We start from the raw sequence: 23,738 nt of genomic DNA on the forward strand, positions 1-23,738 counted from the left end.
TAGAAATGAAAGGATTGAGATTCTACAAACCACTTACCAACAGTGTAAGAAAATGCCATGGAAGGTTATTTTTCGAAAGGAAAATACCATTTAGTGTGACTGTTACCTTTCGTATCACTACAGAACAGAAACACAGCATTAAGAATTCTGAAGCCACAATTTCTGATCAGGTCTGAGAGAAGGAAGTCTAGAGTGGGGCAGCAAAGGCCTTTTTGTAGAAAGCTCTTTTCAAACAAAATAGTAACACAAGAGGGTATGTTTCTTCAGGATATGTGGCAGGTAAGTACTGCTCAAGGATGATACTAACAAAGGTTCATAACTGACTAGCATTTTATTGGGAATATCTAAAATTGTTCACAATGAGAGGAAACTGAATCCTCTTGACTCCACTGAATCAATGGACTGAATAGAGCTTTCTCTGTACCATCTCACTGGTAATGACACTGAAGTTCCGTGAGAAAGCCACATATGCTCTTTCTTATGTTTAGATGCACTGTATTTGTAAGAGAAAAAGCTAGGAAAGGCACACAGACCCCAGATACACAGAAAGAGATCATTAAAAGAACTGGTAACAAAGTTAACAAAATTTGTTATTCAAATTACCAATAAATACATCAACACTTGGAATTTTTACCTGCAGCACATCAGTGAAGCACCCTCAATCATTCTTTTAGCTATTTTGCTCGATCACTAGATAGTCACAATAGACAATCTTTGTTGGGAGAAAAAAACACCATTTATTGTTATCTTTTTGGCATAGGATACATCTTCCCTAACATAGCCTCAGGCCTGATGCAGACTACTGAGCACCATGACAATAGTAATCCAACTCCATCTTACTGCAGAACAATCTTTTGTTGTGGCACACTGACTTCTTTTTAACCATTCCAGGTTGTGTTCTATGACAGGTGGATACATTTCTGAGCCTTAAGATCATTTTCCAAATCATTAAGGATAGTCAGGTCCATATGTCTGTCTAACTCGATATATGCCACAGTTCTTAAGACTGTGAAGGTTTTGGATGCTCAAAATGTTCTCATTACCCAGAGAAAGAGCTCATTTCTCAAAGATGAGATTCCAGGTTCTGGAATCTGTTGTTTCACACATGCATTACGATTTGCTCAGCGGTAACTCATAAAGTCTCTGGGAAAGAAATAGTACTTTTGCTAAGTGCTTTTGCTAAGTACTACAACTACTAAGTACTATAAGTACTTTTGCTTACTATAAGTGCTTTTGCTAAGTGTAGTGCCTGGTATAATGTGACCCTAGACCTTAACCAACTCCCTCAAGTGTTACTGTGACTTCTGAGCTTCTTGTGCTGTAGCAGAAATCTTAGAAGCACTGAATCATCTGATCCAACCTTATTGTTGAAAGTAGGGCCTTAGATATCCATAGCCCTGTGAAGCTGAGCATTCAATATTTCCAGGGAGAGAGATTCCACCACTTCTCTGTAATTTAATCCAGTGTTAATTCTTCACAACAATGAAGATTTTTTTTCCCTATATTCAGACAGAATTTCCCCTGAAGCAACTTGTACACATTACCTCATGTCATGGTACAGCCTCGTGCTATACTGGGGTCTTTTTAATGATTGTATGACTTCTGGTACTGAAGAATCCTCTTCTCTAACATCATCAGTGTACCAAAACACAAGACACAGCACGTGTTCAGGGGTATCTGCAATCTTATTTTTTCAAGGATTCCATGATTAAAAGGTGTTCTTTTTATCAAACTTATTTTAAGAGAATTTGCACAATATACAAAATATTTGGAGGAATAAGATCAGTGGCTAAATTTTAAACATAGAGAAATCATCTTAAACTATTTAATCGGGATTTATCGCATTATGCCTTTCAAGTTTCTGAGAGAAATATTACAACAAAAGAATCCAATAGATATCAATCTCATTAAGCAAATAATTCTGTGAATAGTTGTACTTTCGATGCGTGATTTCCTGCAGATTTGCATCTTATGACTAACTGACTTTAGAGTCTATGATGAAATCTGTGTCTGAGGCTTCGCTGCAGTTAGGCCTTTATTGGGTCTTACTTCCATGTAGACTCTCCAGTTAAGATTCAATATCTCACGTAAACGGCCCTTTCCTCTGCTGGGGGCACTCACATTATCTCTCTCTTCTTCTTTGTTCCCCTATTTTTATGATTTTTGTGGAAATCCAATTATTTATTTGATCTCGGCTCTTTGTGATATTTTGCTGAAACCAACCTGTAGGTTCCAAAGGTATCAGTGAGAGGACGCCCATCATCATGCTAGCCTTATAAGAAGCCAGTTAAAAACTCACAGAAATTCTTTTAAAGCTGAAACATGAAGACTTTTATAAACCTAGTCAAATTCAGAAATATAGGGATTACTGGGAGTCATTTAAATGCTATTATTAATATTTTACTCTTACTTTAAACAAAATACCAAAGATGTAGTAAAAGGTCACTGTGCAGCTACCTCAGAAACAGCACATGATGCCAATTAACATGTGAGTAGTTATTAAATCAAGTTTTAACTTAGTCTGTCACACTAAAAACAAGTGTTGTCATCAGGTATTTTTTAAAGTTGCTATTAATTTAAGCTTTTTTAGAATTCAGTATTACAATATCCTCTTTTTAATTCTGATGCTGATTAGTTTTCTTATAATGCAGCAGAGTTTGTAAGAAAAAAAAAAGAACAAAAAAAGAAAACTAAGATAACTGGCTGACAATTTGACACAAGGGCTGTTCTTTTATTATGCTGTAGACAGGCTCATTTTTATTTTTTGTCACACTTTTTTCTACCATAAAGGGACCCTAGACTTTACAAAAACGTCTTTGCTGCAAAGTTGTTGCTATTAATATTACCTGATATTGATTAGAAAAAAACATCTGGTTTTCAGTCTGACAGCATACATCACAGATCACACTCCAAATACAAGGTGTCATTTATTTTGGTAAAAATCTTTTATTCTCAACTCTGGAGAAAAAAAAAAATCTACTTTTATTAAAAAGTATGCTCTGAAAGAGCTTAAGAAACATTTTTGCCTATAGTGTAGAGGTGCAGCTCTAGTTTAAAATGAACAAGAATAGTTGTAATCTAATAGCTGTTTAGTAGTTTACTAATGAGTTTGTCGGGGTCAGTCTTTTTGCCAGTTTCTACCATCCAATGCAATCAAGCAAACCGAACAAATAGAAGCTACTGCTAAAAGACCTGCTTCTCAGCTGAAGGTGAGACAAAAAATATCTGTGCTGCTGCTAACCCAGATGTTACTCCTTCAAAAAAAATCAACCTCTGATGTTGTGAATTTGGTCTATTTTATAGCTGACACGCTTTAATATTTTTAATTGTATATCATAGTTTTATCCTATCTGAAAGAAAATGTCTTAAAAGAGAGCCCTGAGGATATTACCAGCTAAGCACTTACTGTGGCATTAGCACATCTTAATAAGTTGTAGTACCATGGATTTAATATCATAACTGACCATGTGCATATTCCTACTCCACAGCAATGCAATACAGTGACTTATTTAAATTTGCTAGTGCAATTGCAAATATTTGTTTGGACATATCCTCAAAATAGAAAAAGCATAATTTTTTAATTTAAATACTATTTTTATTTCACAGGTTTAGCTTTAAAAATATTTTAATATTTATTTTATGCCGTATTTTTTCTCAAATGAGAAAAAAGTATGCTGAATTATTCAGAATGAATGAGTGTGTAAACATGCAGCATTTTGTATGCTGCATGAAACACTCACATGCTCGGTCTCGAACCTGCAAAAATTCGTGTGTGTGATTATTTCAGTTATTTTAGAAGTCCCTGTCTCTTCAGTTATACAGGAAATTCAGTATACAGGAAATTTTACACAAAATTTTCAATGAATTTTCTGAAGGATTAGGAAAATAAACAAACTTGGGTCATGACAGCTAAAAATTTTCTTTAAAATTTTTGTTAGGATGGCCTGGTGTCAGATTTATTTATAGGGCGAGCTCCATACTTTCAGTAGATGTGAAATTATTGTATATCGGTACAAAAGGAACAGTATGCCCAGTTCCTGTTAGATTTAGCTAGACGTGATTTTAATAGACAAATGTTAGGATTAATGAAAAGTTTGAATTTACAGTAGTATACTGGGTCTGGCTGGGATGGAATTGATTTATATCATAGCAGGCTCTGTGGTGCTGTGTTCTGGATTTGTGACTAAAACAGTGTTGGCAACATACCAGTATTTTGGCTACTGCTGAGTGGTACTTGCCCAGCATCCAGGCTTTCTTTTTCCCACTCTCCCTACCTTGTGAGTAGTCTGGAGGTGGCCAAGAAATTGGGAGAGGACACAGCTGAGACAGCTGACCCAAAATGACCAAAGGGATATTCTATATATATAGGGGGAATATTTTTGATTGTGGTGTTTATCTTCCCAAGTAACCATTATGTGTGCTGAGGCCCTGCTTTTCAGAAGTGGCTAACACACCTACTGGGAGGAAGTAGTGAATGAATACCTTATTCTTCTCTTCTTGCTTGTTCAACTTGGTTTCGTTTGTTAGTGTCTTTATCTTAACCCATGAGTTTTCTCACTTTTGCTCCTCTGATTCTCTCCCCCATCCCATTGTGAGAGGAGTGAACAACTGACTGAGCAGGTGGGTGCTTAGTTGCTGGTCAGGGTCAACCCACCACAAGTAGCAAAGTTGTAAGTAACTGGATTACAAAAACAGTAACATATTTACAGATAGGAAAACAAAACACATTATTAATAATTACCAAAAAGATGTATCTATCAATAGGTGTTGTTCAGGATTTTCTACAAAATATTTTCGACCATACATGTTTTCTTGAAAAGTATCAACCCACCAAGGCAGAGCTTGAGACTCATACAGTCATAACTGTGTGTATCACCTGTGTAATCAATAATCAAACAGGTACTGCCTTGAAAAACAACAACTTGTGTTAGGATACATCTTCTGAGTATAAAACACATTCAATTTCCTTGCAGTATGGAAGGCTAAGCGTGCTCTAGTGTTTTAATTAGTCCATTCTCTATTGGTTTAACTGGCCAGATTAGGCAAATCCTTTTACACCACTCAAAAAACCACACATCATAGAAAACAATTATTTAAAAAAATCTTGTTAATACTACAATCAACTCATTTCATAATGATCTAACTGGACACAGAAATACAGTAAGTTACAATACTGGAAAAGCGGATTTCCACATCCCATTATTAAGGAGAAACTCTATGATGCAGTCACACAGATCAAAAACGGACCAAGAAAAATTGCTGAGAAAAATAATTAAATGAACTGCTTTGTATGAAGTAACTCTCCTGAGATGAGCATTCCTTTTCTTTTCATTATTAGTTACTTACAAAGTGGTATTTCAATGCATACACAGCACTGCTGTGCAGTTATTATAAATATTAGGCCTTACCCTCTACTCTTATGAGTGAGAGATGCAAGACAACATCTTCTGATTTATTTCACAGTCCATACCAGCAAGATCCTTGAGCTCCTAAATAAGTACTATAATCTCTATACCTGCTCTGCCTGGGGAGAAACTCTTTTACTCCTCCTTTCCCCCTGAACATCCTTAGTACCTTTTTAGATTAATTGTGAGGATCTCTTTTTTTTTTTTTTTCCTCCTTCCTTTGGTTTTATATCTCACAAGGGTGAAAGACAGTGAATATTACTACAGCTGTTGCGTTCTTCTCCACCTCACAAATGCCAGTTAAGGACAGGTAGGAGAATCTGTTGGCTTATTTTTACTTCATGTCTTCCTGGAATGACACACTGGTTATAGAAAAACAGTCTTAACTCCAGGCCCTGATAGGAGATAATAAGATGCTGAGCCAGGTTCTTTCCACTTTGATGTTCAATCTGGCTTACCATCTTGTCTTACCAGTTTTAGGGCAATAGTTAATTATTTGTGGGCATGGGAAAAGCTTTTAACTGCTGATTTGAAAAAAAAAATGTATATATACAGATATGCATGGGTAGACAAAAAAATTTGATCTTTTCTGTTAGAAATGGCTCTCAGGAGGTAAAGAAAAAGATGTGTGTAGGTGATGAAGTGTGATAATATGAAAGGCTGCAAGACAGTTGCTTAAGAAACAAGAACAACAAAGGAATAAACTACTGCAGGCATCACCAGAGCTGGAATGACACTGTACTGTGTACTACGTTTCCACGGCAACTAGCCATAGGAAGATGAATGTTTCATATTCACCGTGCTCTGCAGTACATGTCTATAAATCAAACTTGCATAAAAGAGCATAAGATTTCTTCCGTGGGGTGGCTCTGAAAACCAGGTTATTTTCTCATTATTAGATAATTACATGAAAGAAAAACGAGACAATTAGGTCATTTTTTCGTATGGAAAGTACCAATACACACAGAAGTACTAATATACCTCTAGCGTGCCATCCTATCAATCTAAGAGTACAGCAGCATAACATGCAGATCACAAACGCCTTCATTTCTTCCTTGAGATCTGCTTTATGCTTGCCACCTTTAAAAGCTGTAGGAGACTTTTCTGTCCATTTTTGTATTTGAGGACATTTTTCATCGTTTATAGGCTCACTCACATTCACGTCTGATTGGCTGTCAGCTTATTTCTGTTACCACTTCCATTATCAGAGCCTGAGGATTTAGCACACAAATACCGACTTTCTCTAAACAAATGATACAGCTAAGACAAACATTTTCTTAGCAGTCATAATTAATAATATTGTATATTTCTAATTCATATTCACCTTACTTGTTTTTTTTAAGAATTCGGGTCCTGCTTTAAAAGACATGTTCACTTACACCCAGCAGTTTATCACAAATCATTATTGCAAAGGACGTGTCACGTTTCATATCCATGTTGCAAAATGCAGAACAACAGCATTATTATATTCTGTGCTACCCATTAAAAAGAGCCCCGCCATGAAAGAACAGATCATCACATCATTTACCTCGCAAGGTACTTTTGCAACTCAACAAAGAATGTTGAGTTTTCACGGTACGATGGCATTTCAATCAGGTGCACACCAGGTGCGTGATAAGCATTTGAGTGTTTTGTTCAATATAAATGCTGTATTAACACAGAAAAAAAGAAATATTACACTACTGTAAACCTAAAATTCAGGCAAGACTAGGGTCAGTTAATAAAATAAACAGAAAATTCAACCACATTTTGTGAAACTTTAGCAACAACTAACTGCAGAATATTACTGACATTTGTAAGAAAACAATCCATCAGGAGAAAGAATATCTATATTAAAACTGTTTTATCAGGAAGAGATGAAAATATATTTGGTCTTATTCCCATGGAATTAAAAGTAAAAAATAAAAATGCCCACTTATTATACTCAGAAACAATGCCATTTTTTTTTCTTTTATAAAACAGAGCACTTAATACCACCCCATCCTGAAATGCTATTACCAATTCAATACATCTTTATACATTAATAAAAGAATATACAGTGTTAAAGTAAAGCAGACGTATTAACTGTGTATTTCATAGCTCTGTGTTCCAGCAAACACAGTACAGTAACAGATCACAAACTCTGTACTGAGTGTGCAAGGCCTGAGGACTAAAACTTGTCAGACTTGGTCTGAGCTTGCTTGACCTGCCTGAAGCTTTTACTTGCTTTATCTCTAACATCAGTTCTTTTAAAAATTAGGTGGCTACGCCTAATTTGTTCTTATGTTTATACAGTATAAACATAGTTTTATAGAGACGGTAGTAACAAGAATTTATTCTATGTAAAATGAAATATTTATGAGTTTAAGATAATGATGTACAGTAGAGAAATACAGACCTGGCTTGATAGCAGAAACCTTCAGAAGTAAGACAGCATATAGAGCAGAGGAATATAGGCCTAGTATGTTAAGATGCAGGGCACAAGCTAACACTGGAGGACCAAGACTATAAACAACTCACCAACAGTCAGTTAAAGAAACGCAGACAGGAGCTGTACAAAACCAGCTTCACAGATGAGAAAGAGAGCAAAGAAGAAGTATCTAAAATACGTAATATGTGCCATATATTATAAATTTGGATGCAACATGGGTTTGCAGACCAATGCAAAAAGAGGATGGTGTAAAAGTCTGTCAGCAAACATATTAAAATGACCCTAAGTGCATGATAGCGTGAGAGAGAAGAAATCACCAAAATGAGTACCATACTTTTTGTGAAGAAGTCAGAATAACAGCAATTCGCCATGCCCTGCCCACCTTGAACCTGTCACCACAGAACCAAAACGGGCAGTGAAAGACTTGGAACAATACCAAAAAGGAGTAGATGTTAGGAAATGTGTATAATATATTTAACTGTATTGTTATTGAGATTTTTTTTTAATACAGTCTTCTTTAGTTATATGTTTCTGTAAATATTAAATTTGTACTAATAATTATTCTTTGACTAGATTGCTACGATTTCAATTTATTAACAATAATTTTTTGCTTTATGTATCAGGTGCATATCCTGTTAGCCATAACATGATTTTGAGTGTTAGAGTTGCTGAACAGGTAAGATAGGAACAAGTACATTGATTCTTCTGACAAATACCTATGCCCCAAATATTTCCTCTGGCTTTCTTTTTCATACAGTTTTAATCCAATTGTACAATTTAAGGCAAAAGTCTTGGTTCTGTTTCCCTACATAAAGTTCAAGATACACACTGAGAGTTACAAGAAACATCCAAAAGGGGTGTGTATCTGAAAGAGAATTTAGAAGAACTCTCATTCCAAATTACTGTTTTGAAGAGTTCCATGCAGATTTGACCAGTTCAATCCTATGGAAATGTGTATTACACAACACTATTGAGCAATTTCTTTCAGGAGTAGCCAAACGAACATGCAAATTTCTGTTTGAAAAAGAATTTTTTCTATGTTTCTTTTCCTGTTTCAAACCTCATCCATAAATATGCAATCCCAAGTTGCATTTGCTGGACTGTGTTACTCACTGAGTAATATGCTAATATTAGAACTGCTGGTGATTGTGACATGTCTTCTTCCCTAGTTGTATGGTATACTGCAACATTTGTGGTATACTTCATTTAATAAATTCATCATGATTATGATTGAAATTCAAAATTGGGAAATTTCATGGAAAACTGCACATAACCTATTTTAAAGATCGTCCTCAGTAAGCTACCTGATGCCATGCCTTCAAAAGTGTAGCACTTCTTTCAATGCCTGAGTTACTACCAAACAAATCATTCATATCACAAAAAGAAAGTTTTACACTTTGCAATGCAATGTTTTCCAAAACGCTTTTGAAATAATGCTTACTTGCAACTGCTGCAGTAAGATTTTTTTTTTTTTTATGATCCACAAATAACTCTCAAAATTTTATCCTTTCACTCCTCAGCCAAATCTTACAAGATACAGATGCACTAGTTTTAACTCTAATGTTTTCAAGAGACAGCTCCTGAATGCAGATTTCCTGATTACAGGAGCAAAATGTAAAAGTAAATAACTAGGTTTCTTAAGAAACAGTTCAGGCAACAATTTACTTCCTGTATTTAATAGTATCTATTATTTTATTGTATGTATCATATATGTTATTTCTATTTATTGTTATTTTTATATTAAAGAATATTGTTTACATGTATAATATTCATTATTAAAGGCATTTACATAAAAATGTGCTGAAGCCTGTATCTTCAGTTGCACAACAAAATCTAATCATTTCAATTTACTGAAACATATATAACAAAAAGACTGCTAATCAGGAAAAAGGATCTCTCTGTTAGTCTTACCTGAAGGCTTCAGGTACGATTCTTTTAGATAATTTTGGAGAAACAGAATTGAAGGTTTTCTTGAAGCCTTTAAAAGTCAAAAACCCTCTAACTTTTAAATTAAGATTAGACATGAGAAAAATAATATAAATTAACTTAAAAAAAAAAACAACTTCTTAATACAATTATGTTTGCACAGGAGCTAAACAATTCACATTTCTGAAATGATTATACACTTTAAGTTATTGTACTTGCAGAAATATTTTAGGATGGCTACGTCATATTGATAAGCAGTTTCAGAAAGATTTTATACTCATAAAGGATTTTAAAATTCCTTTGTGCCAGTGTGAACTCTGTTCGAAAGTACTACCTACAATAACCACAACTCTCTTATTAAAAATCTTTAATTTTAAAAGTAGACATTTTGAATTAAAAATTCAGACTTGTGAAACTTTGAAAATATATACTCTCAAATATGTCAAATCATATTTGAAATCTATCATTTTCATTGACATGCTAGTCACTATGAGCACTGTGTTTCAAAAAAACACACTTTCTTCCATAAAACCTTTCTCCTCCAGTTCAATCCTGCTGAAGCTCCTGAAACATATCAGTGATATCAACTGATCAGTCACTTAGGTTATAAATTCACTTCCAGATCCAACTGGAAAATAAAGCACCTTAAACCGTGCTATCACAGATGGTGTGCAGCAGATAGCAAGACAAACAAAAGCACAGTGCTTGAAACAGTTAAGTCCTTTGAAATAACTCACTAAAAATAACACTTCAAAAGCTACTTTCAGTTCACAGCAAAAAGCTGCAGTGAATGCTCATCTGATCATCCCAACATCTGATCTGCCATATGTTTCACTTTCACTTGTTTCAAGGGCCATAGTCCTATCTCAGGTCAGGAAGAAACCTGGAAAGGATCACCTCAATGTCTATTTGCTCAGAGGCTTTTTTCCTTTTTTCAGTTTGGTGATGGGACATCCTCTTTGCTGTCTAACAGGAACAAAAAAGAATCACCACATCTACTTCACAAAAAGAACTAGAGGAAATTCATGTTGCTTTGGTTTCCCTTCCTTGATCTATCATGAGAAGTGAAAACGATCTACAGCCATCACCAAGGACAGATATGTCTAAAATGTGTGGCATAAGTATGAGGGCAACACATGAGTAGGAGTAACAGAGAAGTAATGAGAGGTAGTAACAGCAAGTAGGGAGGGTGAGTGCCTAGAGGTTTCTTTCAACAGCTGGAGGAGCTCAGTACAACAGACAACCCAGAGATACCAACTAGAACGTTGCAGCATACTGACCCTGAGTTTATTTAATAGTAATATTATCACCATCTTTGTTACTCTGGTACTTTTTCACTTCATGTGGCAACATCCATGACACCCCACCTTAATCTCTTCTTCTTTCCTTCAGATGTTTTGTTTTGCTTTATTATTTTAGAATTAACACTCAAAATGTTTCAGAGAAGAAACTTACTTTGCACATCAAAAGCTGTGAATATTTGCCTTGTTTCAGTTGTATAGTTGTGCAGCTTTCCTTGCGCTCATGAGATCTAAAAACTTTTCAAATAATATACCTGGAAAAATGGAAATAAATCTCCTTGAAAAATGTCAGTTTTATTTTTTCCCCTTTAAAATATGTATTACTATGGTCTAATAATGACGATTCATTTTAATTACAAGAATAAATACAGAAATAAAAATGGAAATAAATGTCTTCAAAGTTGGCTCATACAAACATTTCAACGTCTTTTTTAATTTCTTATGTATTTTCTGTATTTGACTATAATGCAGCTGTTTACTTCTACTAAGTTCTTGTAATCTGTCATCTCATCTTGCCTTGAACTGGAAAGAAACAGGGACTTTTCTCAGTCCAAAGCACTTGCATGCCATGGATAAAGTTCCATAGATGCTGCATAAACAATGTATCTGGCATCATTCCCAGCACTGAGAGAACTCTGAAATAATCAGATATAGATTCCTATGAGAGTCACACTAAAATTGAGCGTAAGCATGGATTGTTTATTCCTCCTGTGTACTATATTGAAGTCTTTACTTGTAAATTTATCTTATCCTTTTAATGAATGAAAACTGAAAGAAATTTAAAAAGCAAACCTACTTTGCAAGTACTGTTTGAATTGACCGTTTGTTCTAAAATCGAACTAAAACATAAAATTCAGGAACAAAATTCCACCCCCCAAACTTTAGGCCTCCTCATGAAATATGCAGATAAGTGCATATAAAAATTTCTGCAATACATTTTTTGGCAAACAAAACAACACTTCGGCTCAAAATTCAAACACAGTCTAATATTTTTCTCATATCCTTCTAATATATGCCTTACGCTCATTTTTAACAATTTAATTTTCATAAGAAGGTGACATGACTGTATTCTGCAGGATTTTGTAATTCATTTTTTTTAATCTAATAACATAACAAAAGCTGTGCACTTCTCTTTCTTTTGATTCATTCAGATTCTATTCTTTCTGCAGTGCCTCAAAAGCACAGCTCCTTCAGCTCCACCTGCCGTCTCAATTCAAATCTTAGACTCCAAGCCTATGGCTTTCTGGTGTTTCTTCCCTTATTTCTTCTTGAAAAATCATACATTAAGAACTATTATAGTCTCAGTTTCCAGGATTACAAAGACATGCTGATTTCAACTGCTAGGCTCTGTACATGCACAATTTCTTTAATAACAGAGGTTGCCTAAACATACTGAACTTGCCTGCATGAACAGCTTTCCATTCAATTGGATAACTATGGAAGTGAAACCATGAAAAGCAATATGAGATTTCCATCCATTTATTTTTTTTCTCTTTCAGAGTAACATACAAGCCCAGAAAATTATAGTATACAATTTTCCTTTTATAGAATGACTCCTATAATAGAGTGCCGCCTATTCATTGATCTTGAGAGTTGGCAATTTATGTGCTACTATAGCAGGCTGTAAAGCTATCTCAAACCCACAAAAAGGTCATGTTAACGGAATATTCAAACCATTTAGACATTGACAAATCCATAGTCTATGTATTTATTCGCTTATTTTGGTTGAGGCATTCATGTGTGGGTTTTATCTTGAAAAAATCCAAGTTAAATCTTTATTATCTATTTTTGCTTAAACTAAAAATTTGAAAGTAAGGGTGAGATTTAATGAACACGGGTTTTGGCATCAATACAGAATACAGAGACACAGCCCTCACAACACCCTTCAAATGTATTGATACAAATTCTTGTGGGCCACGTGGTGAATTGGATGAGGGAACTTCTTGATGAAAGCAACCATTTCTTTCACTACTTTTATTTTTTACAAGAATCTGTACAATCTCTATAATCTCTACAATTTGCCACATTGCTCCACTGGCACAACTGATAGGGTTGAGGACCAGAGGGGGGGGAAAAAAAAAAGAAAAGCATAACTATATGAATGGGGGTGTTGTTAGAGAAAGAAACACTTACTGAACTGTGCTGTAAGACTTGTGTGTTTGCTCAGGTGAACAGTGGAACAGTATCAAAAGAAATTTTTTTAATGAATTTTTTTTCATTACTTACCAACTCACACACCAATATTTTAATTATTTTTCTCTGTCACTGATCTAGATAATATTAAGAAATGCTACTTCAAGAAGCAAGTGAATTCCAAGTTAAATTTAACACATAAGCACTAAAAATATTCCAAAACTAAGTGAAATCCTATAATCCTCTTTAATAGCTACGGTCAGCTCCTTTATCATTAATCAAACTCAGGTTTTTCAAAACTCTAGAGACCAAGCGTCAGATTTTTATTTTATTTTTTAAATTTATGAATGAAAAATGAGTGGAGATCATTGACTGGTTAGTGTTTGTATATTACCTGAATTTTCTGGTTTCACAGAAGACATTACTGCATCCTCCTCCACCCAGAATAAAGAAGATATAACACAGTGGTTTTCTACAGAAGTGATAAATCTGAATGATTCCTGTATGATTTCCATTTTATATCAACAGTATATGACTTCTCTAAATGTTGATCTCATAGTAATACATATTGTACTCCAGTGTTATCATCTATGCCATTTAAGAAAAGATTTAAAGCTAAGATTTTAAAGCTAAATGACCTGATGAAGACAAAAAGACTGACTTTTCAGAACTGTATTAGAAACTGACTGAGAGATTACTGGCAAACGTGTTTGAACAATTTAAGGAACAAAAAGGGAGTGTATATCTCAAAAAGCACAGACATCCACTTTGGGTTGTATCTGTACTGCTTTTTAGCATGACTGTGTTCATGAATCCAAGCTCTTGCATCTATGCTATTAGAATAGCAGACTGCACATACTTGCAGCACTGAAACATTTCAATGGGAGTAGACGAGGCTTTGGCAGCTTTCTAAGTACAGTCCATTCTGGAGAACGGACAAGCCAAACATGCTGTGACCAGTTAACCTAAGCCTATAGTCCATTTGGCCTGCAATACTTTTCACAGCCTGTGTTGGGCAAATAGACGTGGGAGTCCTTTTCAGAAAGCTCTAATAAGATGTGCCAGAAGAGCAGCTGGAGTTAGTGAGCAGCCCTGAGCTCAGATTGCCTTTCTGTACTCTGGATGCCAAGGTGTCCTGCTGTTGGCTTCTTGATCAGCAGCAGATGCTCAGCTACAGGTGCCCTGATGTGAAGGTATGGAGTTCGGTCAGGGAAAACAGTGGGCGTTTTTTTGGACACTGGACACTGTGGCACAGTGTAGAGTTCTTTTAGTTAGATCTGAGTGTAACATGTAATACGGTGAGTGAAACTTCAGCTTGGAAAACAAAATGCTTTCATGGCTACTATTTCTGCAGTACCCTCTTTTCATTTGAAACAATGCCTGAATGTGCAGTTAGCTAGCTGAATGGGTGTTGAAACATGGCAGTACCCTAGATCAGTTAAAATATTCTGGGGAAAAAGGGGATGACTGAACCAAGCATTCAGAGATAAAAAACAAGTATTATGTCACCCAAGCATGACCCCCAAAATGCTACTAGTTACCAGAAACGATGATTCCTAGGTGCTGATAAATATATCAGATGTACATTTAGTATCAGTCAAAAAATCAGTCTCACCTTGTTTCATTTTTAAATATTCCTAGTTACCTGTCTCAGAAGGCTTAACTTTAACAGTAGACAGCTCAGAATCTCTTTGAATAAGCACACAATTACAGTATTTTATAAAAAATAAAATAGAATTTTGTTAAATTATAATGAATGATTTTGAAAAAGCAAGTGAAGTATGAATGTGATTCTTATTTTTAGGTCCTACTTCCTCCAGTAAAGAGTTCATTGCTGACATCTTGTGGGTAATGTTAGAATAACTTTTAATTTATAGAATAAATGAAAACACGACCAAAAAAGCTGAAGCAACAATTTACTAAAAATGTGGTTGATTGATTGCAGTTAATGATGCTAAATAAATGCTATTTCTATTGAAAAGAATTACATTAGTATGAAGCGTAGTCGAGTAAACAGTTTTGCCTCAACTTAACAAGTAACATATGCACACCGTTCCCTTTTTCTTGGAAAAGCTGTTGGAAGTACTCTCGTTGTCAGGGCTATTCTTTGTGACTTCTAAAGAAATATAAGGGCTGTTATTTAGTCCTTGATTTCAATCATTTTGACAATAAGGTAAAATGCACAATAATATACTCAAGAACTGGATACTAACAACCAATTTTTAGGGCCATGACCTGCATTTGGTTCCTATCTGGTGCACAGAAAAAGTTGCGTTTCTCATAAGGATATTAAAGACAACCAAAATGTTGCAGAGAACACTCACAATGCATAGCCATCAGCAAAAAGTATGGCACAGCCATGAACCATAGTTAACCATAGATAGTGAAAGGCACAAAGAGAAGTACCTGCCTACCCAGGGCTTTTAGTGTTTTACACTAAACAGTTTCTGGATAAAGAGCAACAGTTGCTGGAACTGTGACCACTTAAGGAGCTAGCAAAACCACTTGAGGACAGAATCACGCCTGGAACAAGTGTTTTTAATTAATTTTTGTGCAGCTGCACAGACAGAATAGTTTACAGCCAGGTGGCCATAGCACTGTCTAGAGACATAGCAGGTGTAACTTGGCACCTTTACAAGAAGAAATAACTAAACCTACACCTCATTTCTTCCTGGGAGTCCTCCACTTCTATTCTCTTCCTATAAAGGAGCCATCAGTGACTTATGCACAGAAACTCCTCTTGTTTGAATGCCTTAATCAAGCTTTGAGTATTCCTACTGGAAGAAACATTCAGAGAATATAACAGAAGAAGAGCATCTTACATCTTTTAACACAGATGTAAGAACAGACAGTGGAATATAGATAAGGGGAAACTGAGCATTTTCAGATTCAGAATCCAGCAGTTAAGGCTCACTTTAGAAGCCTAAATTATTTTTAGATCTGACCCTAGCACTCTGGGAAAATATTTACTCATAGTTGAAATGTATCAGAGATGATTGCTTTCACAGTTAAATAAAACATTTCTATGGTTTTTACATTAACTGATCATATGCAAGATTTTATCTATGACCTTGTTAGGCTATTTTCTGAAAATATGTATGTGAAGAAAAAAGAAATACATAATTATTCACAAGTAACCCCTTGAATATTGCTGACGCTGCAGAAGAAAGATGAATCATAATTTCTATGCTAAATATATATGAAAACATACTGGCCAAGATTGCATTGTCATGGCATGAGAAAGACAAACTCATTGATATACATGTATTTATTTCAAAGTCTTGTGTGTGTTCTTTATATTCTTTTTGAGATCACTTACAGTACTAGAGTAGAAATGTAATTTCCAGAACTGCATTAAGCCATACAATTTATCATGTACCTTCCTATGAGTACAGAGTACTGAACACATGGTTTCTCTCAATAAACCTTTCTTTTGTTAAGATTTTCATACAGAGGAAGATATATATTAGAGAAGTCAAGATTAAACACATCCAACTTTCACTTGAATCCAAAAACAGGTGTTTTTGAGAATAGGGGTTTATTATTAAGATATACACATCTTCACATCTAGTGAAACTATTGAGTAAAGAAATGGAGAGTACCACTCATAAAACACAATAATTTTGACTTAATCTCTTGATCAATAAATATAATGCATCCCTCTGCTCATCACAGTCTACAGGATACCTTATCAGTAGGAAAGTGCTTTATTATTTTCTTTTGAAATAAATATCCCCAGATAACAAAATCACTTTAAAAATCTATAGGTGTTTCTGTTTACCCCAATTAAATTGTACAGACCCTTCAGGAAACAGTGTTCTCAGTAGTAAGACATCTACACATGCTGGATCTTACATAGACCGGATCTTCAAAACATAAAAGATAAAAGTATATATACCTTTGAGGGCTTGTAACCAAACAACAGTACTCCTGCAACTTTAAAGTCCTCTCTGCTTAAACAGCCTTTGTTATCTTCATCACACACTTCAAAAACCTGCAGAAAGAAATTGATTTGGGTTAAAAACCAATAAACCTGACCATTTTTATTTTTTTTTTTACTTAGAATAATTGTTATGGGAAAAATAGAATAGTTCACTTAGTTCACTTGCTGAATGAACTATGCTATTAAAAAAAAAAAAAAAGTGAAGATTAGTCCCATCTCTGCCAGAACTCTGTTATGGAACCTGAAGTACTAAAAGTAGTCAATTTAATTTAAAATTTTTGTTGAAATAAATTTTCCTTATTCTTTATGTGCTTAATAAAAGCCTTTTTGTAAACTTAGAAGATATTGGTACAGACTTCTAGAAACCAAATCATATTAAAGTTGTTTCAGTAGGATGTTTTCTCTTGAAATATGCATGCATGCTTAATTTCTCACCGAAGTTCCTGTACAGACAGGAACTATAGGACTGAGAGACTGGAACACAAGCATAGTTAGGAGCCATCAAATTTTCTGAAGAACTTTTAGAAAAGAATACTGTTTCCATATTCTATGCTTAGCTAAGAGATTAAGCACAAAACGTGTAGAAATGGGCATTTTTCCTAAGAGCTTTTCCCCCAGAAGAGCTTCAGCCAGGGTTGATAACAATACATTGGATCTTCTGGTACTGAAGGATATAAACATAAGTTGTTTGGGGAAGAAATGCCACACACAGTATTACATTTGAAGTCTGTAGAAAAGTCTTAGTAAAATTACCTAAACGAGTTGAAACTTCACTACTATTTTTCGAACTGTAGCTTGCTGATTTTATTACATGCGGATGAAAGACCCTTGCATTATTTGTTAACTGCAGTCACAAGCCTGTAATAAATTAGAGTAATGAGAGCCAAACGCTGGGACAGTTCATTTCGTTAGGCGGAGCACGCTTTGATGTAGTCCAGGCTCTCGCTTTGATTAATTTTACACCTGCTTTCCTCCCACTCCCTCCTTGAAGTCGCCGTGCAGTTATCTCATTAGCAGGGCACTTCAGCTGCAGTAATTAACACCGAGCTGAATGAACGATTATGCAAATCCCGCACCTGCCCTAAGCCGGCACGGAGCTCAAATGACGATTTACGAGGTTAATTCAGCTGGCTGGGACGTGCCCGCTTTGTGGGGTGGGCAGCACCAGGGGGCACGGCGGAGGTGGGAAGGGCCCTCGGGGGCTCCCGGCGGGGCTGACAAGAGGCATAGCACCTCTAGTGGGCTGGGGCCAGGCTTCTTCTTCATCCTCCATCTCCTCCTCCTCCTTCTTCTCCTCTCAGGCCCAGGCGCTAGGGCCCGGGGGAAGCCGCCGCGCTCCCGGAACGGGAAGGGGCGGGCGGTGGCTGTGAGGCGCCGCGGCCGGTGTCGGGGTGAGCGAGGCTGCGGGGGTCCGTGAGGGTCCGCGTGGTGCGGGGGCGCCTCCTCCTGCTTCCTAAATGCGTCCCGGGGAGCGCCCCTATTCCGTCCCCTTTTCCACGTGTGGGTTTCCCCCTTCGGCTCTTGCTTGGCAGCCGCCGCCGTTCCCGCCTTTCTTTGTGTCCTGGGGAGCAGGGCAAGCAAGCCAGGTACGAGGTTAGGAATTATGCGAGCTTTCTGCCAAATAAAACCAAAGCAAAGGTCGTGGTAACGGGCCGGTGGAGGCTAGGAAGGGAAACAGCCTTGAGCACAGCAGAAATGCACCGATTTCTCTTCCTTTTCTTAATTCCTAGGACCATGCTTCAGGAGGGTGCGCACGGGAAATGGACAGTCTCGAGCAGCGATGAGAGTACCGAGGAGAACTCGGACAGCGAGAAGCCGTCCACGTCTTCGCTGCTCGGCGCCGCTCAGGGCAAAGCGAGCGGGCCCCAGTACCCCTGCTCCGAAGCCAGGAAGGCTGCTCTCAAGAGAAAAGCTTCTCCGGTGAAGTTCAGTGATAAAAGTCTTGCTCCAGAAACACCTCCAGCAGAAAAACAGAGAGCGAGCCAAGAAGGCTTAGGCTGGTGTCTTTCCAGTAGTGATGAAGAGCCCGAGGACCGAGAAAAGAGTTTCCCCAAAGAAAGGCTGAAAGAAGAGAAGTGTGATGCGCCCAAAGAGCCACCTCCGAATCATAGCAAAGATGAGCGCTTGGGCAATCATAAAGCAGAGGACTATAACGAAGCACCTAACAAAGCCCAGGATACCTGGGATTTGTTGAACGGAGGGAACCCTTTCAGGTTTTTTCTCACTAAAGTCACAGGAATTGAACAGAGCTATAATTCTGGAGCCCTGCACATAAAAGGTGAGCGAGTGACTTTTGCGGGAGTGGGCTTTTTGGGGGTGCTTGTGTGCATGAGAACAATTCCTTATAGTCTGTGGCTATTTTTAAATGCCCAAATCCCTCGTTGTAACTGAGGCTTCATATTCTGAATGTGAATGTTGTAGGAATTGGTTCTGTTACCTGCCTTTTGTGCTTGTATTTATGCTGCCGAGTTGTTTGGACCTACTAATTCACTGTTACTTGATACAGCAGAGGGTACCACTAGTGGGTTTTTGTGGCTAGGGTTCCAGTTTCAGCACAACTGGAAGTGAGCATAAGTCAAAATAGAGCAGTCTTCAGTGATGTGATACTGATGCTTTATGCTGTGTAACTAAAATTAGTTATATAGCTGATAAGTGGGGAAAAAAGCAATGTGCACCTGCAACCATCCCCTTATTCTGGAAAAATCTCTTGGGTCACCAGGCTGAATCAAAAGCAATCTTAACAGGGGATTGTGCACAGAGAGGTAGTAAAATTGGGTAGGAAAGTTCTGTAATACCTCATATGGGTCCTTAATCATTTGTTCGCATACAACTGGACTGTAGCTGTGCCTCAACCTTAGCTGCCCCTTCTGAGCATCAGTTATTACTGAAGGCAGCCAGGTGTCTGAGACCTCGGTTGCATTACTGTTGTACATCTTTGCCTACCTCGTGAACACATTGTGGCTTTTGGCCAGTCTTAAGAGTAGTTATCTTGTTAGGTGATTGCTTGAGCTGGTGGAGAGGCTGTTTTTTTCAGTTTAACCTGTAAAACCATTTCTGTAGAGATAATTTATGAAATATTATGTCTTTACTAGAATGTATTTGTAGTATACGTTTTCAAGTTGATGCTGTGTTTTTCAGGTTTTCAGTGCTCAATCTGATTAGTATTCTGTGCTCCTATTAATAAAACACAGTAAGGATACGTGTCCTGCAATCAGTCTGCTGTGTAGCCCTCATGTAGTTCAAGTTTCTAGTCTACCTACCTGTGTTGATTGACAGGGTATCAGACAAAGCTGTGGGCAGTTGTATTCTTCTCCTTTACCCTTTAAAAAGAATTAAAAAAAAAATAAAAGCGAGGAGAATTGGAACTGCTGTAAGTACTAGTACAAACAGCCTGCAACAGATAAGGGCACAGTTAAGTCTTAAGACTTATGGTTTCTACCCTGCCACAGTTTTCAAGGCCTCTGTACAGGGGAGAGAGGAGTGTAACGTTCCTTTCTCCGTCTGATCTTAGTCTTTCTCCTACTGAGTTTTTGCACTTGGTTTCCTCCTTTGGAGGGATAATGCTATTTAAAACTGTAAGACTGTAGTCATTTCACAGCAGAACCAGGAACTTGAATATTCACATCAGTAAACTTAATTGTGAATGTCTGCTGCACAAAGTGTGAACAATCGGGCACTCATGTTGTAGTAGTTATGCTGGTCAAGATGCAGGATGTTCACTTGAACTCTTTTACTCAGTTATGTCTTAATGTTTTTAATAGATATCTTGTCTCCTCTTTTTGGGACTCTCATATCTTCTGCTCAGGTGAGTTTCTTGTTTGTCAGATTGACTTTGCTTGCTTATTTCACTTTGTTAACCTCAAACCCGATAACCCATGTTTGTCATGAAGCTGATGCAAGTAGGGAACCTCGTTAAAATATAGAGGGAACCCTAAATGTTTTTCAACTGTCTTGTGACTGGTACTGTTTAATATCTTTATCAGTGACACAAATCCCACAGACAGTGGGATTGAATGCACCCTCAGCAAGTTCGCAGATAACGCTAAGCCGAGTGGTGCAGTCGATACAACAGAAGGAAGAGATGCCATCCAAAGGGACATGGATAAGCTAGAAAAGTGGGTCCGTGTGAACCTAATGAGATGCAAGGTGCTGCACCTGAGTTGAGGCAGTCCCATGAAGGAGTACAGACTGGGAGAATTCTCTGAGAGCAGCCCTGCAGAGAAGGACTTGGGGGTTCTGGTGGACAAAAAACTTGACATGAGCCAGCAGTGTGTGCTTGCAGCCCAGAGAGTCAATTGTGTCCTGGGCTGCATCAAAAATGGCCAGCAGGTGGAGGGAGGTGATTGACCCGCGCCCCCCCCACTCTGCCTTTGTGAGGTCCCGCTTGTACCTAGGGTCCCCAGCACAAGAAAGATGTAGATATGTTAAAGCAAGCCCAGAGAAGGGCAATGATGTTGATCAGAAGGCTGGAGCACCTCTCCTATGGAGACAGGCTGAGAGGGCTGGGGATCTTCATCCTGGAGAAGAGAAGGCTCTGGGGAGACCTTACTGCAGTTTTTCAATACTTAATTGGCACTTATAAAAGAGATGGTGAGCAACTTTTTGTTTGGGCAGACAATGACAGGACAAAGGGGAATGGTTTTAAACTAAAAGAGGGGAGATTTAGATCAGGGATTAGGAGGAAGTTCTTCACTCAGGGTGGTGAGGCACTGGGACAGGCTGCTCAGAGAGGCTGTGGATGCCCCATCCCTGGAGGTGTTCAAGACCAGGTTGGATGAGGTCCTGGGCAGCCTGGTCCAGTAGGTGGCATCCCTGCCCATGGCAGGGGGATTGGAACTGGATGATCTTTAAGTTCCCTTCCAAACCAAGCCATTCTAGGAAATACAAAAATAATCCCATGTTCTTCTTAGAATTCAAGTGTTTATAAGACCATCTCATATGCAACTGAAAAATGCATCTTTATGTAATTGTAAGTGGTTAAAAAAAAAAAGGTGAGTGTTGCAATCTAGGAATACTTTTGTTACTGCATGGAAGCTCTTCCTATTCTTATCATTCATGGTGTAAACATGATAAAGAGATGGTTCTTGCACTGCAGCTTTTACAGCATGCAAATGTGATTCTTTTTGTCTGCATGCTAAACTTTATGAACAGTAACAAGTTCTTTTGAAAAACTCAAATTCATCCTTGAATTAAGAGACGTGAAAGAAATCAGTTGAAATTCAAAAATGTACTTGTTCTTAAAACATTCTGCTTGAAATTTTTATACTGTCGTTCTGTGATGATGCATCATGGTGCATTCATATGATGTAAGTGGTAATAAGCAATAACGTGCATTTTTTATTCCCTTGTTTCAACAAATAGCTGTTTTCTTTTTAATGAGCTTGTTTTCTTTTTATATGCACAAGTTTAACTACTGCATAGACGTGGAATGGCTCGTTAGACAGTATCCACAGGAATTCAGGTATGTTTATTTTCCAAAGATGAAATAGTATTTTTCAAGTAATTCTGTCCATGCGAGTTCATCTTACAATTGAATGATAAACTTTTACTTACCCTGGGAAGTTACTTTTACTGGTTGTATATGTGTAGGCTATTGTTTTTTCCTTTCACACTTACTCCACAGTTGTTTCTCTCTTGATTTCTTGCATTTTTTTGAGAAGTATTAAATGGACAGAGTTCAGTATGGCTGGCTTCTGATTTTTATTAGTCACCGTTTAAAAGACCCCACTGTGCACCAATACTGCACTGTAGTAGATGACCTATGAAGATGGAACAAGAAGCCTTGTGCCATGCAATTCACAGACCCAAGAAAAAGATAATGCATGAGGAAGGAGGGAATGTAGGAGGAGTATAAGAAAATTGTGTGAAAATGATTGGGATGTTATGTATGGCTGGAGTTGCTGGATATTGTCATGAAAGTAGTTCTTATTTCCTTGAAGTTACATTCTGAAAATGGCAACCTGCAACACAAAGTGAACTTAAGTTTTCTTTCCTGTTTTGCATTTTCTACAAGTTCAGTAGAACAGAGTATTAGGAAGTAAATATGAAACTGCTGCTAAAACAGACCTAGCTTCTCCTTTCTTTTGATCTTTTCTGTAAAGAAACAATATTTAAATTCTTATATATCCACATTTCCTATATCAGTACTTGAGATTTTATTTGTCTATTTCCAGCTATACAGATGAGAGTTCCTTACAAGATCCTGTATTACTAGTTTTTATTTTCAAGTTTGATTTTGTCCATACACCTCCTGTTTTTTTCTACTAAAATTTTCTAACATCTTTCTCTTAGAGAATTATATAGTAGTTAATGTTTTTTTTGAGTTAGTAAGGCATGTAGACTTTAGTGTCATCTTGCTGATGGGCCATTGGATTTAAGAGCCAGAAGTCATAGCTACATCAAAAGCTGGTTTGCGCTGATTACTAATTCATTTGATGTTTTAATAGTGATCTCATTTTGTTTCAGGAAGAAGCCATTGTTGATAGTTCATGGTGAGAAGAGGGAATCCAAAGCTGAACTGCTTGCACAAGCACGCCCTTTTGACAACATTAGTTTCTGTCAGGTAATTGACATTTTTAAAATCCTTTGGTTGAAATTAACCCATCTATTGCACTCAGTAT

The 23,738-nt window shown here is 37.1% G+C and overlaps 2 protein-coding genes across 17 annotated transcripts in view; one reads left to right on the forward strand and one right to left on the reverse strand.

Annotated features, from left to right (window-relative positions):
* Nucleotides 1–18,317, reverse strand: part of LOC310899811 (uncharacterized protein) — a 117,404-nt gene extending 99,087 nt beyond the window's left edge. For 9 of the 12 annotated variants that reach the window (XR_014584679.1, XR_014584680.1, XR_014584683.1 and 6 more), the window contains exons 1-3: nucleotides 17,872–17,997; nucleotides 17,074–17,169; nucleotides 11,197–11,296 (exon numbers count right to left, since the gene is read on the reverse strand). The gene's annotated coding sequence lies outside the window, so the exon portion shown is untranslated. Of the gene's footprint in view, nucleotides 1–11,196; nucleotides 11,297–17,073; nucleotides 17,170–17,871; nucleotides 17,998–18,194 lie in introns of those variants that run through there. The other 3 variants (XR_014584682.1, XR_014584681.1, XM_083836726.1) reach the window with 3 other exon arrangements.
* The window catches only part of TDP1 (tyrosyl-DNA phosphodiesterase 1), a 44,613-nt gene continuing 39,007 nt past the window's right edge, over nucleotides 18,133–23,738 (forward strand). The window contains exons 1-5 of one of the 5 annotated variants that reach the window (XM_083836723.1): nucleotides 18,133–18,235; nucleotides 18,849–19,396; nucleotides 20,880–20,923; nucleotides 22,524–22,579; nucleotides 23,584–23,680. In XM_083836723.1, the coding sequence (XP_083692849.1) occupies nucleotides 18,853–19,396; nucleotides 20,880–20,923; nucleotides 22,524–22,579; nucleotides 23,584–23,680 (741 nt within the window). In that variant the 5' untranslated portion in view covers nucleotides 18,133–18,235; nucleotides 18,849–18,852. Of the gene's footprint in view, nucleotides 18,301–18,321; nucleotides 18,705–18,848; nucleotides 19,397–20,879; nucleotides 20,924–22,523; nucleotides 22,580–23,583; nucleotides 23,681–23,738 lie in introns of those variants that run through there. The other 4 variants (XM_083836722.1, XM_083836719.1, XM_083836721.1 and 1 more) reach the window with 4 other exon arrangements.

This window comes from Anser anser (assembly GCF_964211835.1).
Source record: "Anser anser genome assembly, chromosome: 5".
Classification (NCBI taxonomy): Eukaryota; Metazoa; Chordata; class Aves; order Anseriformes; family Anatidae; genus Anser; species Anser anser.